Below are 15,464 nucleotides of genomic sequence, written 5' to 3' on the forward strand. Positions count from 1 at the left end.
TTTGCAGGAAGCCATCTGCCTCTGGAGAGGCCCCCGTGGACAGGCACTGAGGCCTCGCCCCCAGCACCCCTCACTGTCACGTCAGGGAGGCACCTTCCAAGTGGACCCTCCAGCTCCAAACTCCAGACAACTGTGGCTCTGGATGCCACCCTGACTGAGACCTTGTAAGAGACCCCAAGCAAGAACCGCCCAGCTAGGCCACTCCACATTCCTGACCCACAGGAACTCGGGACATAAAACCCTTGACATCATAAGTGATTACTGTTTTGAGCCACTAAGCTTCAGGGTAATTTGTTTCACAGCAATGGATAATGAATGCAGATTTTTGTACATGCCATAACAAAATTCTGAAAATGTGGGTGTGGCCTTGGAAGCAGCAGTTGGGGAGCTGGAGGAATCTGAGGAGAGCGTTGGTGAATGTCTAAGGCACTCTGAGAGGCTGTAAGTAGAAGTCTGATGGGCTTTGAGGAAACTGCTTGGGAGGCTTAAAGGAAAATGAGGAAACCATTACTGGCAATTGGAAGAAATGGGGTCCTTGTTATGAAACAGTAGGAAATTTAGCAATACTGGTGCTGGTGGTAATATGGTGAGTTTAATACACCTAATGAACTGAGTGATATAGCTAAGCAGATTTTCAGGCACAATATTGAAGGTGTGGCCTGGCTGCCTATTGCTGCTCACAGTTAGATAAGAGGAGAGATAAAATAAAGGAAAAACTGTTAAACATAAAGGAACCAGGATTTGCTGGTTTTGAAAATCCCTAGCCTCTCCAGGCAAATGATGCTAAAGTTAAATGGTCTCTAGGCAAAGATCAAATCCAAGACACAGTCAAGAAAACATGGTCTAAAGATGAGACTGAGGATGTGACTTAAATCTTTTGTTAAGACCTCAGAAAAGACCTAAGGTACTGCTTCAGAGAACTGTTCGATCAAAAGGATCTCTAAGGATTTTATGGGCGTGCTTCACAGATCCTCTCCATTCAATAGCAGTGTTTCAAAGACTATTAAGGGCACTGTCCCTCAGCTTCAGGAGCAGCCCAATGTAGAGACAGGCTTACTTGAAGACATTTTTGGGTATGGTATTTGTCTAATGGAGTGAACCCCAAAAAGATTCATAGGAAGCCCACAAAGATTTTAAGAGAATCGTACTGGCAGAACCACTGCTTGCTTGGACTGAGGGTAGTACAAAATTCTGTATTACAGAGGTAATACAAAATAAAAAGCAACAGGAAGCAGGCTGAGAAAACTACTCCACTGAAAACTCAAGATAACCTCTCATGGGAAAGGAAAGATGACTCAAAGGGTGGAAAGACTCACAAGCGAAAGAGAATCACTCCCCGGCTTTGAGTCCTAATCAAGGAAATGCCAACATGTGCCCTGCTAGATTTCAGAACTAGTCTGGATCAGCGACTCCTATATCCTGTTTTTTTCCTTTTTGAATGGGCATGTCTACAGCAGTTATCCTAGGCCCATCCCACCATATCTTGGGTTTGTGGAGGGAATGGATAACCTATCTCTTAGTTCTCAGGTCTTCAGACTGAGAGGAGTCATACTTGAGAAACTGGACCCAAGGAGCCTCATCCATGCCTGGACCTGAGTTAGACGATGAGATCCTGGACTTCAAACTACTGCTGTAATACATGAGACTTGTGGGGACTTTGGTAGGGGGTGAGGGTATTTTGTACGAGGGAGGAACATGAGTCACTGGGCATCAGTGGTGAACTACGGTAACCAGCTTCCAAACAGCCCCCAATAATCCTTGCTTCCCTTTCATGCCCCTGTTAAGTCCCCTCACACAATGAATAGGGTGGACCTGTGTGACTAACAGGATATCGTGGAGTTGACAGTACAGTATGTGATTTCTGAGGCTAGATCATAAAGGGCACAGTGGCTCCCACCTTGCTCTCCTGGATCGCCAACTGTGGGGAAAACTGGCTGCTAGGTCTGGAGAACACTCAAGCCTGAGTGTTCTGATGGGGCCCATGTGGAGAGGAACTGAGCCATACCCTAGTTGAGAATCATGTGGTGAGGCACCTTGGAAGAGGATCCTGCAGCCCCAGTCAAGCCTTTAGATCCCCTCGGCCTTGACATCTTAATCTCAACCTCATAAGAGACCCTGCAGCAGAACTGCCCAGCTAAGCCACTCTTGAATTCCTTACCCACAGTAACTGTGTGATAAATTTTGGGGATGTAGCAAAAGATAACTAATACACTGGGTTAAGTGGCAGAGCTAGGATTTGAGCCCAGTTGTTTGACTCAGAAGTCTGTGCTCTTAACCACTATATGCTGGTTCAGCCTCTGAGTAACAGGCTTGTGGTGGCCGAATACCGGATCTGGTCAGTGGCTGGCAGAGACTGGCAGAAAAAACAGTAGAGAAGCTTTAGGGTCCCACTGAAAGCGTTCGTGAATGACGTGGTTTGTCTTTCAAGGTCCATTTCTAGATTTTGGCTCTCAACAGCACCTGCACTCCACCACACAGGGCACGTGCAGTTCCCAGCCATATCACGTTCTTTCACGTCTTCATGCCTCTGCTCAAGCTGCTCCCTGATGCACTCTCTCCATCTGGCAAAGGCCTGCTTGTCCACTGTAGCTCAGTTTAAGTTTTCTTAATTTTGATGTTTTCCTTGACAGATTTCCTACACTCCTACTTGCCTCCCCTCCTAACCTGCCCCAGGTGAGACACAGGGTGAACTACATTCTCACTTCTGCATTTCACACAGACCACTCACCATGCCAGGAAATACATCGAATTATACCTACAGAATATTATTTACAGTTTGTGTTCTGTGCTAGAACGTAAGGTCTTACAGGCAGGAACCTCACTGTATTCATCTCTGCACCCGTTCCTGAACCTGAGTCATTAACTGAACTGCCTAGTCTTCGCTGGTGGGGGAGGTGAGGTCTCTCACACCCTCTCCTTCCTTGCTATTCCAGGCAGGCACGGAACTGGCAAGGGCCTTACCTGGCAGAGAGCGGATGAATTCGTAGACATCTTCTACGTTCCATTTGGTGGGCTCACTTGGCAGGAAGTGGTGTCCCATGCCCACCAGGTCCCGCATGTGCATGTCAGGGAGCTCCAGGTCCCGCTGGCCTTGTCGCCGGCGGGAGGTGGATGAGCTGGCTGAGATGGGTGACAAGGGTTCCTCATAGCTTGAGTTATCTGAGCAACGGCTAGAGTCTTCCTGGCTGTGTGTTAGCTGCAATGCGGCAGTAACTGAAAGGGGTACAGTGCCTGTTGGCTGGGAGCAGAAAGAAACAGTTTCTTCAGGATGGGAGAAAACACCATCTCGAGCAGAGTGACAGGCAAACGCAGGTATATTCTCTCTTTCCTACTTGGTCTTCTACATATCTCTGAATTCCTAGATCAAAAAGCATCTTCTGGGGGGTTGGCCCCGTGGCCTACTGGTTAAGTTCAGTGCACTCCACTTCGGTTCCCAGGTGCAGACCCACACCACTCATCGGTGGCCATGACCCACATACAAAATAGAGGAAGACTAGAACAGATGTTAGCTCAGGGCGAATCTTTCACAGCAAAAAAATAGCATCTTCTATGCTGGCCCCTCTCTGACTCTAAGCAATTAGTCCTTCCCAGTACTGGAGCGTATACCATACTGCACTGCACTTATCTGATTATAAGTCTATCGTTTCTTCTAGATGTGGGGTTTTAAACCAGGGCTCTGTAGGTTTCAGGCAGTGGTTTATGAACCCCCTGAAACAGCATGTAAAATTTCTCGTGTATGTGCATTTTGAACCACAGCTTTCATTCGACTCTTAAAGAGGTTTATGACCAAAACAATAACAACAAACAGCAAAATACACATGAGGTTCTGAAGCATCACACTAGGCTGCGTCCCTTTAGTGCAACTTAGAGCCTTAGTGTCTCACGGAGTTCCTGGCACACAGCTGGTGCTAAAAACATTTAATGAACCAACACTTGTGTTCCTGGTGAGACCTTCAAGAACTCAGTGCTCTAATGTTCAAGGAGGCAACAAGGTGGGGAGGTAAAGGGAGTAGGCCGCCTTCTCACCTAGCCCTCCATGTAAGACAGGAGGTAACTGGAACAGGCTGTCCCTTCACAGGGCTAGACAGGGGAGACCCCATTCCCATGGCCCCAGACGTCACGGATGGAGGCAAACTGGAAGGAGAGGGCTAACGCTGGGCCAGGTCACTGAAATAAGCATCCATGGATCTCAATGAAGGGGCCTATTAAGGGACGTGGGGAAGGCCTGAGCTGACAGATTGTGAGAAAAGAGAACACGAGGGAGCACACTGAAGTCAGCAGTAGAAAAGGAATGTGGGTGTCCCAGTCACGTTAAGAAGGGAAGTTGGTGGGGACTTATGAGAATGGGGTTTCAGGCCCCGGCAGCCCTCTCACCTGTTTCTTGGTATCCTTGGTAAGTGGTGGCAGACTGGCTTTGCTGGCCCGACGGCGGTTGTGGGTCGTGGCTCCCGCCTTCTGCAGCTTGCTCCGGTCGGAGTGGAAAAGCCCCACTCGTTTCGTGCATCCCACATTGTACCTGGCCGAGTCAGGAACAAGGGGAGTCAGGGCAGCTTTAGGGTGGAGGAGCTCAGGCAGAATGAGAGCAGCCAAGCTATCTGGCAAAATCTTTCCCTCTATTCATTCCACTCCGAAATCCATCACTTACTACTAGCTGTGTGACTCTGGGCAAGTCACTTATGCCTCGGTTTCCTCATTTGGAGCTGGGGACGAGACCATCACTTTCTAAAACTGGTCTGAGAATTACATGAACTAACGTGTGTAGAGAGCTTGACATCACAAGGTGGATCATGGTAAGAACTCACGGCTGACATATTCAAACAATAGATATTAGCTGTGCCAGGAAACCCCTGTCCATTGTCCTGCTGGAAAGCAGCTTGGCAAAGCTTTACAAGGGCGCTGATTCCCCCCAGCAAGCCTGAGGGGGGTGCAGGCTGAGGAGGGCCTTACTCTAGCTGGCATGCAGAGCCCCTCTGCTGGGGGCCTAGCGATTTCTTGTCGTTTAGGGGCTCAGGGCTTCACAGTCAGCCGCCTCTTCCACCTTGGTACACAGACCATGTAGGGCTTTAGAGTCAGACGAGTCTAAATCCCCAGCTCTAGGACATTAGGCACAATTACTTACCCTTTGTGCCGACTCAGTTGCCTAACGTGTATGAAGGGGACAAGGGCAATACCCGCCTCAATCTGAAGATTAGGTGACATATTGCACACTGCCTGCCTAGCACACAGCAGGCTCCCAGTCAATGATGCTGGTCTTAACTACGATTGGTCGTCTTCTAAGCTGAGTGAAAGCTTTCAAAGGGAACATGTGTGACTAGTGCAGCAGCTCTGGGCAAGCTTCTGGTGAAGGGCTTCCCCTAAGGAGGTGGCAGCTGCCAAGGGCAGCAGAAGAGGGTGCGTGCCAGAGGACCCAGGAGGGCCAGCCACGCTAAAGCGCTGCTTCCCTTCCTTGGACCCTGTGCTGCTCCCTCTCTCAGCTGCTCACAGGAGTTCTGGCTTCCAGTGCTTGGTGCATTAGTGACACGCTGCTGCTTCCAGGTAGCTCAAAGAAGCAGGGAGCTGGAGAGGCCGCGCTGAGGGCCTCTTGGGTGGACCATTACTGAAGGGGTAGGACACAGGAGCAGGAGACCAGGGCACGATTCTGAGGAAAGGGAAGGGGCTGAGCACAGCAGCGGGGCTCAGGCCACTCACCTCTTTGCACAAGCCATGGAACAGAAGCGCTTGGAACGCTTGAACTTATAGGCAAAGTCCACCCGGCCACAGAGCTCACACTTGAGTTTGAGGGGAGTACCCTCCTCTTTGGATTCTGAAAAGTATAGAAATTGGTAGGTGTGGAGAATGAACAATTCCCACAGGACTGTCGGCAGGTGTGTGTTCCTGCAGCTGTGACACACAGCCGCAGTCTAGCTTGGAAAATGACAAACTGGTTTCATCACTGTTTTTGGAAGGGCTATGTTTTCCCCCCTGGAAAGGACCCAAAGGTGTCTAGATATGCCCCTTGGACACTTGACAGTTTTTTCTTTTAAGTGCTATGAGCCTGAGGCAAAACAAGTGTGGAAGCATCAGCACCACTCTTTATGACCCTGGACAGAGCAGGAGGCTCAGAGAGGATGCTCTGGATGCTGTCAGAGCTGATCTGGAATTATCCTACCCTACCCTGATCCATCTAGTTGGCTGCTGACTGGGAGAACAGAACCCAGGAGCTCTGCAGCCTACGCAGCAGCTCCCGTTTAGTCAGTGGCTCAGTGGCAAGTGCAGTCCTCAGAGCTGGCCCTGGTCCTGAGTGCAGGCTCCTGAGGCAGTGAAGGAGGGCACAACTGCCCAGTGCCACTCCTGCAACCTGCCAATGGCTCACATGGGACAAGAAACTTTCGGAATCCTGTGTTGGCTGGAGCGGGGCTCGAGGAGAGGCAGGCGACACACAGCCCCAAAGGGCAGGGACTCCTGTCCCAGTTTGCTGGGGATAGGGGCTGAGAAGGAACTGGGGGAAGTGTTTAGTAGACTGAAGCGTTTACACACCGCCTGGCTTGGGCTTCCTCCACGTGTACCAAGGAAGGAAGGAAGGCCTGAACTTCCTGTTCAGCCAAATCAGAAGGCTGTAGCACTCAGGGTCTGAGATGCCTACCTTGCAGATAGGGCTCCTCCATCTCGGAGTCTGTGGTGGTGGTATGATCCTGCTGTGGAAGTTTCTCAGGCAAGAACCCCTGTGCATACTTCTTCTTGAGATTTCCCACCAGCAGGGACGAGCGCCCCACCTAGAGGACAAGGTGACATGGAGGCCATGAGGGTTAGGTGGGAGATGCTTCCTTGCCATCCAGCCTCATCAAAATTACATGTATAAAGCCTCCAGGTGCAGATGCCAGCTCCTACATCATCATCCGAGTGTGCCCTGCTCAAGGCCCTATTTTGCTGTTTAGCTCATGAGACAAGAAGCCAAACGGCACCAAAGTACAGAGATGGCCTCAATCCAGGGCCCCTGGATGGCTTAGGGGGTTAGGAAAACATCCACTCTTGCAAGTGTCTAAGGGGCAGAGATGGAGGCCGAGATCAGGTTTCCCACAGCACCAGAACAAGTGCCGGGACCCAGTGCTCACCCACCACCAGGCAGGATGGTGGGTGCTGCAGCTGAGGCTGTGTGGGTGAGTGTGTGGATAAGACAGAGAGACTCAGCAACCCGTTTTTGATTTCTTACTGCTCTCCGCCTCACCACTGCCCTACCCAAGCCAGAGGCGGCCACGGAGGCGAGCAGGAACAAAAGGACTCTGGGCCACAGAGCAAATGCCCTGTCTGGCTGCCAGGACCCCAGACTGGCTTAGTCCCTCAGGGGGTCCTCCCTTCACTGCTCTGATTGAGGTGGCCTGGTGGCTGGATCTCCAGGGCAGTGCTGGGGGTGCCGTTTGATGCACCTCTACCCTGTGAAATCAGCTGGTTTCTGCTGTTTCTCCAGAGGCCAAGGGGAGGGCCCGGTCTAATGAGGGAAGGGACGTGACAGGGTCAGAGCTACTTATGGCTAAGGTTTGTCAGGTGGATTTCTGTGCCACAGGCCTTGAACAACCCCAGAGATAAAGAGTACGAGAACCTATTTGCCTTCTGGCCTTTTGGAAGGGCAGTTCACCCACTGCAGTTCATCAAGTTTAGAGCTGTCTGCTTACTATTCAAACCATTCATGGATCCAAAGAATGAGCAAAAGGCAGGTGGCATCCCATGAAGATGGCATGCCTCTGACAGCCAGGTAAGTTGATCATGAGAGGCTGGTGTGCCCTGGCTCTGGGCTTCTCCCACCGCAGAGCAGTGCCACCACTGTCCTCACCGACTCACACCGCACAGCATGAGCTCTGGTTGCTTTGTCTAAGAAGCCATTTTCTTGATTCTTTTCTATTTCCCTTTGGTCTCATGCTTTCACTGGACACATTTGATTGTGCCCTTTCTGAGGTGCCTGCCCTCAGTCTCATTCACTCCCCTTTCAAGGCTCTGTCCCCAGAAAAACAGCTTTAGGGTGCAACCCTGTTTTCTTATCTTCATTTCGGATATATCTTGAGAATTCTGTTCTACAAAAGTTTCTTTTATTCTCCAACTGGCCAGAGTTTTGCCATTCAGAGGTCTTGGCCTTCAAATGGAATGAGGTCTCATTTCCCAAAGCCCATCATCTCACACCAAACACCCCAGTGTGAACTCCCTTCTAACCAAGGGGTCACACATCACCAGGCAAGGACACAGCTGAGTGTCTGTGGAAACTTCTAACCAAGGGGTAGTGCCAATTATTCCTCATCACTGACTCCTTCTGGACTCTAGAAAGATACTCAATCCTAGAAAGAAAATGGCTCTGACATTCTTTTGGGGGAAAATTAGCAAGGAAAGAGTAAATTGTTCACATTTTTGGAAATTTTACATGGAAATGTAAAAGTATTCTAATACACATCCAAAATATACTTAAAAAAAAAAAAAAGGGGAAAAGAAGTAGTCCGTACCGGGAAAGGCTCCGCCCCCTCCTGGATCACAAACCCTTCGATAACATGCGTCAGGATTTGGGGTTTCACAATGGCCTGTGGTGGTTTATTCTCACCATTCTGGGGGGCAGTGCCGGTGATGCTGGAGGCAGAGTTTCCGTTCCCTGAGGTCATGCCGGGGCTGCTGAGGTCGGTCAGTGCATGAACAATGCCCTGCCCTGTCTCTGTACAAGGAAGGTAGGAAAACACAAGCAGGGGGGTCAGAACCAGGTCCAGGCCAGCAGAAGGACAGCAGGGACTCCACACGGGCCTCGCTGTTTCCGTGGAGCCAAACAACAATGCACACCAGGCAGTCCCCTCTCTCAATGACCTATTTAAAAGTGGTACAGGTGCAACGGACACACCACCAAGTGTGACTATAACCAGTTCTGCAACAAGGCAGCTAATCAGCTAGCAGTGTTTCTTCATTTCCCGACTGTGCTAAGAACAGTTCAACCAGGTTAAACAGATAAGAGTTCTGTCTTTGAGGAGTTAAGATCTTGGTCAATATTGATCTGGATAAACAAGGTAACACTCAGTTCAAGGGAGAAAATGTATTCAAGGTGGTATCTAAAACCAGGACAAAAAGCTGACCTAGGTGTAGGGCTTGCAGTATGATGGGGTTTGGGGGAGAAAGGTTAAACGAACCTTCTATGAGGTTCCTTGGAGAAGGGTTAGATTTTAAGCATCCTGTGAAATGTGCAAGTACTGAACCCCAGAAATTAATACAAAGGGAATTTGAAGGCTGAGCCTCAAGTAAGCACTATTCTAGTGTGCTATTCACATTCTGTAGATCTGACTACCAGAAACTGGTTTTTTTGGGGTCACTGCACCAAGACACACACATATTCTTGTATACACATGCTAGGCAGACCTGAGGTTTTCTAGGCTGTTTCTGCTGGTCTGCTGCTCTCAAGCAAGCCTCTTGCCCAGTTCTCAGCTCCATAGCCAATCTGATCCTCAGCCAACCATAGACTCCTTCCCTCCATGGACAACCTTTCCTGAGTTCTCTCCATGGGCCTGCTAGCCTTCCTCTGAAAGACCCAACAGAGGGCTCCCGAGACTGTGACGAGGTGTCTATACAGAGCCACACCACAAGGGACCGCCTCTTCTCCACTTCAAACCGCACCTCTCACGAGCTGCTTCACTGTTCTAGAGGTGCGAGACTTCATCACCTCACTCTGTAACTCTCTCCCTGCCCCCTTCCCAGGGCCCTTCTCTACCACCACCAACTGTGTGAGCTGAGGCCTTTAACCTGGAACTTCCTAAAAAAGAAAGAAAAAGAAAGAAAAAGGCCGTTTTCTTTATTGCACCAAGTCTATTAATATTAAGCATAATCCAGTGTATGTGTGTTTGTATGTGTGTGTTACATATTTTAAAAACGATTTCATTAAATTTATCAGTTAAGTAATTTTTACACAAAACTTTATGTGAAGATGCTCTTATTTCATGTTCAAGATTGAAAATCTCACCATGGAACAGGAATTCATAGGGTCTAATTACGTAGCGTGGAGAAATAAAAATAAACTCATTTTAGACAAGGTTTAGCTGGTTCATTTTCTTACTAGTAGTCCTAATGCTCAATAAACCAGGATAAATCTTTTTTGATAAAAAAGAGTTGGCTATGACACATGCCTTCAGTACTCAGACCTCCATAATTCAACCATAATGAACTTCAGAGCTAAGCAGGAGTCATCCAAGAGATGTGACTGATGCGATTTTTTTAAAATTAATTTTTGTTTGAGACACAGTCACACCACCAAGTTAGAAAAACTCCCTAAGATGTTTATAGTCAACTGAGAAAAAATTTTTGACACCTTTGACTTTTCTGTAGAGACAGAAAATTTCCCCTTTGGAATTAGTCTTTCTAAATTGTATTTTTTTTGGTGAGGAAGATCAGCCCTGAGCTAACATCTGTCGCCAATTCTCTTCTTTTTGCTGAGGAAGACAGCCCTGGGCTAACATTCGTGCCCATCTTCCTCTCCTTTATATGGGACGACGCCACAGCATGGCTTCACAAGTGATGCATCGGTGCACGCCTGGAATCCGAACCCCAGGCTGCCGCAGCGGTGGAGCACGTGCACTTAACTGCTATACCACCGGGCCAGCCCTCTAAATTGTAGAGGTGTTTGGGAAGTGATTAAAAAAAAATCTTTCCTTAGCAATCCATGAATAACTAGGAGGACTGAGTTAATTACACATCAATCAAATTAAGTTTCTCTGCTTTTAAATTTTAAATATTTAAGTCTGCATTTATATAATTACATTTTCTCTTGTATTTTTAATATTTTAAATATGCAAAGAAATATACATTTTATTTAAAATGATGAATAAATGCTGTTAAAATGTAAAGCTTACTATGTGTTAAAATTTTATTTTTAGATTATTCCCTTCTAATTAGAGCCTAGTAAAATATTCCCTGATTTCTTTTAAGGAACTACAGATTAAAGAATCACAAGATCAGAAAGTCTGGTTCAACCCCTTACCAATGCTTGAACCTTCTCTATAACACTCCATCCAACGATTTTCTGGCACTTGTCTGAATATCTCTAGTGACAAAGGAACTCACTACCTCTGAAGTAGTTTGTTCCCATCTTGGGCAGTTCAATTAAAAAGTTCTTCTTCATAATGAGCCAAAAATCTATCTTCTGTTAAAATCTGCCCACTTAACCTGGTTTTGCTCCTTAAGATCACATAGAACAAGGCTAATCATATTTGTATAATGGGCAAAAACATGGGCTTAGATCTGGCTTAAAGACTGGTCTCTATCACTAAAGTGAACCAGGGGCAAGTCCTCATCTCTCGCTGAGCCTCAGTTTCCCTGGCTGTAAAATAAGGATAATACCACCTCCCCTATAGTGTCACTATGAGCACTAAACGAGATAATGAATAGTAGTGCAGGGCGAGCACACTAGGAAATGCTCAAGAAATGTTCTTGGTGTCATGAAGGACGTCACTAAGGAGTCCAGTCTATCTTCTCTCCTCCAGGCCAAACTCCCTCTGCTCTTTCAACTATTTCTTACACAAAAGGCTGCAAGTTCAGCATCATCCTAGGTCTTCTTTGCCTACATCTCTGCAAGTCAGGCGCCCGGTCAATATAAACATAATACATCTGGGCCGGCCCCATGGCTTAGCGGTTAAGTGCACGTGCTCCGCTACTGGCGGCCCGGGGTTCAGATCCCGGGCGAGCACCGACGCACCGCTTCTCCGGCCATGCTGAGGCCGCGTCCCACATACAGCAACTAGAAGGATGTGCAGCTATGACATACAACTATCTACTGGGGCTTTGGGGGAAAAAATAAATAAATAAATAAAATTACAAACATAATACATCAAGTGTATTGATTGAAGAGATCTGGTTGGTAAGATTTTTGCTTTGTTTCTTTTAAACACAGTCACATTCCTGATTGAGAGCGCAGGTGGAGGGGAATGAGTGACTCCCTGGTTTTAGTGTCTAATACCTCTATGGAATTAATCCATTCTCCTCTCAATTCTGGGCTCACTCTCACCTCCCGCTTTTCACTGATATTCATCACCAAATACCTTCTGATACCTTGTCTCCGTTTACAGAATCTCTCCATCCTTGCTCTCCTTCTCCTCCCCACCCCCTTCCCTCCTGTCTCTCAGATCTGTGCCTATTAAAGTATTCTGCAAGATGCTGGGGGAGATCTTGAGGGGTAAGGAACACCTCTTGAGGTCAGATTCTCTCCTCATGCCAAGTACAGCAGTGAACAGACACATTCACCAGCTCAGAGGCTACAGAGCCAATGCTTAACTCTGGGAAGCAAAGACTTTTTAGAATCTACGTTTTAAAAAAGGAACTTATTAAGCAAGTGAACAAATGAAAAAACCCTTTCACCATAACATTAGAAACTATCCCTCTTCATTATAACTCTGGGGCAGGTTACAGGAAAGACAGAATCTGAGGGGCGGAGGGAGAATGTTCTATGAATATACAAAGGTCTGCAGCTATTTCGTCTTGCAGTCATGCTGTAGGCCAACACCTATTATCTGCTTTAGTAACACAGGAGTTTGGGCTATTTCTGGAATGACCAAACACAACCTCACCCTCTGCCAAGCTCAGCACACTGAGATTAATTTAATCTACTTCCCGCTCTCCCAGACTGCTTCGCGGCCTGCTGGGGGAAAGCAGCTTAAGAGTGAAACTTGCAAAAACCTGCCCTGCTGGCCCTGTGGCCGGATAAAAGAGACAAAGAAATACTCTATCTTAGTATTCTTCCTTCCTCAATTCTCTCAACCAGTCCCTGGCTGTAAGTGCAGCTGGAGAGTCCCACAGGTCTCAAATGCCTTTACACAGAGTTAGGCACCAGAATCTAAAAGGTGGAAGTCAGGACACCATGAGTACGAGAGGCTGCAGGAGGGAAGTAAAGCCGAGCTTCAGTCGTGGTGGTAGTAGGGAAGGTAGAATCTAGCCTTTAATTGAAGCTGACCACAAAGGGCCAAGTATTTAGATCAGAAGGAACAGAACAGTATGTGCTGGGGAAGTCATTACACAATACATGTCTCAACCTCTAGGTTGCTCCTCAATTCTGGTCTCATTCATAGGCTGAGGCAGATTTCTGCCTTATAGGGCAGGATAAAATAGGAAGGACCACCTAGTGGTCCTGTTTGTGAAATTATCTACTTCGAGGTTGGTCCCCTCCACTAGGCAGAACAGGTTTCTTTAGGCGCGGGCTATGTCTCAGTGACCTCTCTACCTTCAGGGGCTAACCCAATGGCCAATATATGATAGATATTTAAGGTTGGTTAAACCGGAATGTATGGAACCCATGGTCTCAGTCTTCAAGGTCCACGTAAAGAGTACAGGTCTCTCCAGTCTCAAAACAAGCAACCTGGCACAAGCTGAGATTTATATATTACTTGCTAAGGCTGTAATAACTTGAGAGCAGCTAGGCTGGTGCCTGCCCACAGGAGCGGCATTTCCAGGTACCTGGCTATAAAGAAGAATAAGAGCTATTCCTTGGCCCACTTTTTCCTGTTAGAGCAGGATTTTTTCAGCAGAAGGGAGACACGGCATTAAGTTGGCCCCAAAGGCTGGAGCTGCAGATTCCCTGACCCTTTTGAAACATTTATATTGGCTCCCGGCATTTGGAAGAACATGATGACCTCTAGAGGCAGAGGCCGGGAGGCTTCTATAACAACGGTCTTGCCCTCAGGATCACTTAGTAGGTGTCCAGAGAGACTGAGCTCTCCTGTCCACCGAAGACAAGAGGTCAGGCCGGCCCCAGCTGTGCAAAATCTGGGCCACTTTGAAACAGTTCTGATGTTCTTTACATGCACAAATAAGACAAAAATCACCAGTTATGCTGGAATACGGTTTAATACTGACATTCATTGTGGGTCTTTCTGACGGCCTCGCCATTCATTCCATTGCCCCTGCAACAAGTAGCCCTGAAGACCTGACCTCAGAGGAAATGAAGGGCAGGCCGAGCTTCTCCTTCTACCCTCTTCGCTTTGTCAACGGCTTATTTCCACTTTCTCTAGACACAAGGAGAAAGGAGGATTTTAATTTACAAGACTTCTAACTACCCTTGGCTGTAGCAGGAGTAAAACAGAGCTAATGAAGTTAATCAGGAATTTAAGGAAGCAGAGTAGGTGATAACATGCCTGCAGCTAATTCTGCTGACAAATGGCAAAACAAGGTCGCTTATACAACACAGCCTTCTCCCCAGGCCCCTGGTTCTGAAGTCATGCCCACTGTGCCTCAGCTTAGCAGGCCCAGTCATTCCTAAAGCAGGATTCCTAAAGAACTGCATGCTCCAAAGAGACCCTGAGTGGAGCGCCTGCAAAGTGACGCCCAGGGAAGCCATATCCAGGAGGCAGAGAGCAGCTGACGCAGACGCACCTGGTCTGAGCGGCAGGCGGGACCACAGCATGGTGAGCTGGGGCAGAGCACACGAGCCTGGTGGAAGAGTCTGCTGGCCACCCTTTACCATATCTCTAGTTATGTTCGGGCCCCTAAAGAAATTAGTGCCACTAGGAAAGCGAGGAAGGTACGATATTTCACAAGCACCAATTTGTTGGCATTCCTACCCCTGTCTCCCAGGGGGGAGGGTAGAAAAGTGAAGTGGGGAGGGGAGGAGAGCTGGCTGCTCCTGTGTGTGGGGGAGGGAAGGGGGAGAAAGGGCGAGAGGGAGGGAGGGAGAGAGAGAGAGAGGGAGTGGGAGGGAGAGAGAGAGGGAGGGGGAGAGCGAGATCGAGAGAGAGAGCGCGCGAGAGCAAGAGCGAGCGAGCGAGCGAGAGGGAGAGAGAGAGAGAGATGGGGGGGGAGAGAGAGAGAGAGGAGGAGGGAGGGAGCGAAGGAGGAATGGCGGCTCTATCCTGGGACCCTGACAGAATCCATCAGTTAAAGAGATTCATTTGGTTAACAACTTTCTTTAAAATGCAAATATACACCTGCAGTCATTCGCACCTTTCTGTGAATCACTTGACTCAGATAAGCAAACGGCGTTCCTCCCAATTTAGGGACAGACGGTTTGGTGGAGGGGTGGGGGTGGAGAGGGATCATTCTGGATCATGGGCACCAGACCACAGCAGATTACAGTTAGAAGGGCCCTGAGTCTAACACCTCAATTCTCCAGATGAGCAAGTGTGCACAGTTAAAAGCGTGCCTTTTAGAATCAAGGCAAGAATGGATGCCATTTATTTGGAAGACAGTATCTTCTAAAGCACGCAAAGAGGAGCTCTTAGCGATGGGAAAATTGTAGGCCCCTTCCTACCCTGGGGTCCCCTGAGTACCATAACGCAAGGGGTACTAATGACAAGGGTTTGTAACTTTTTCAATTCTGCTAAAGACACACTGTCAGACACACAAGAAGTCCTTGCCTTGAGGACACCCCACACTGTCAGACACACAAGAAGTCCTTGCCTCGAGGACACCCAGCAGGCTGTGGCTTGCTCACGCGGACGCCATCACCATCCTGCTCCTCAGAGCACTTTCCTGGGCTCTGCAAACAAGAG

At 48.2% G+C, this 15,464-nt stretch overlaps 1 protein-coding gene across 2 annotated transcripts in view; it reads right to left on the bottom strand.

Annotated features, from left to right (window-relative positions):
* Positions 1–15,464, bottom strand: part of PHC2 (polyhomeotic homolog 2) — a 49,896-nt gene that overhangs the window by 1,772 nt on the left and 32,660 nt on the right. For both annotated transcript variants that reach the window (XM_058553606.1, XM_058553605.1), the window contains 5 exons: positions 8,466–8,668; positions 6,623–6,752; positions 5,689–5,803; positions 4,375–4,516; positions 2,962–3,238 (listed from right to left, as the gene is read on the bottom strand). In XM_058553606.1, the coding sequence (XP_058409589.1) occupies positions 2,962–3,238; positions 4,375–4,516; positions 5,689–5,803; positions 6,623–6,752; positions 8,466–8,668 (867 nt within the window). The remainder of the gene's footprint in view (positions 1–2,961; positions 3,239–4,374; positions 4,517–5,688; positions 5,804–6,622; positions 6,753–8,465; positions 8,669–15,464) is intronic.

This window comes from Diceros bicornis, chromosome 13, assembly GCF_020826845.1.
Source record: "Diceros bicornis minor isolate mBicDic1 chromosome 13, mDicBic1.mat.cur, whole genome shotgun sequence".
Taxonomy (NCBI): domain Eukaryota; kingdom Metazoa; phylum Chordata; class Mammalia; order Perissodactyla; family Rhinocerotidae; genus Diceros; species Diceros bicornis.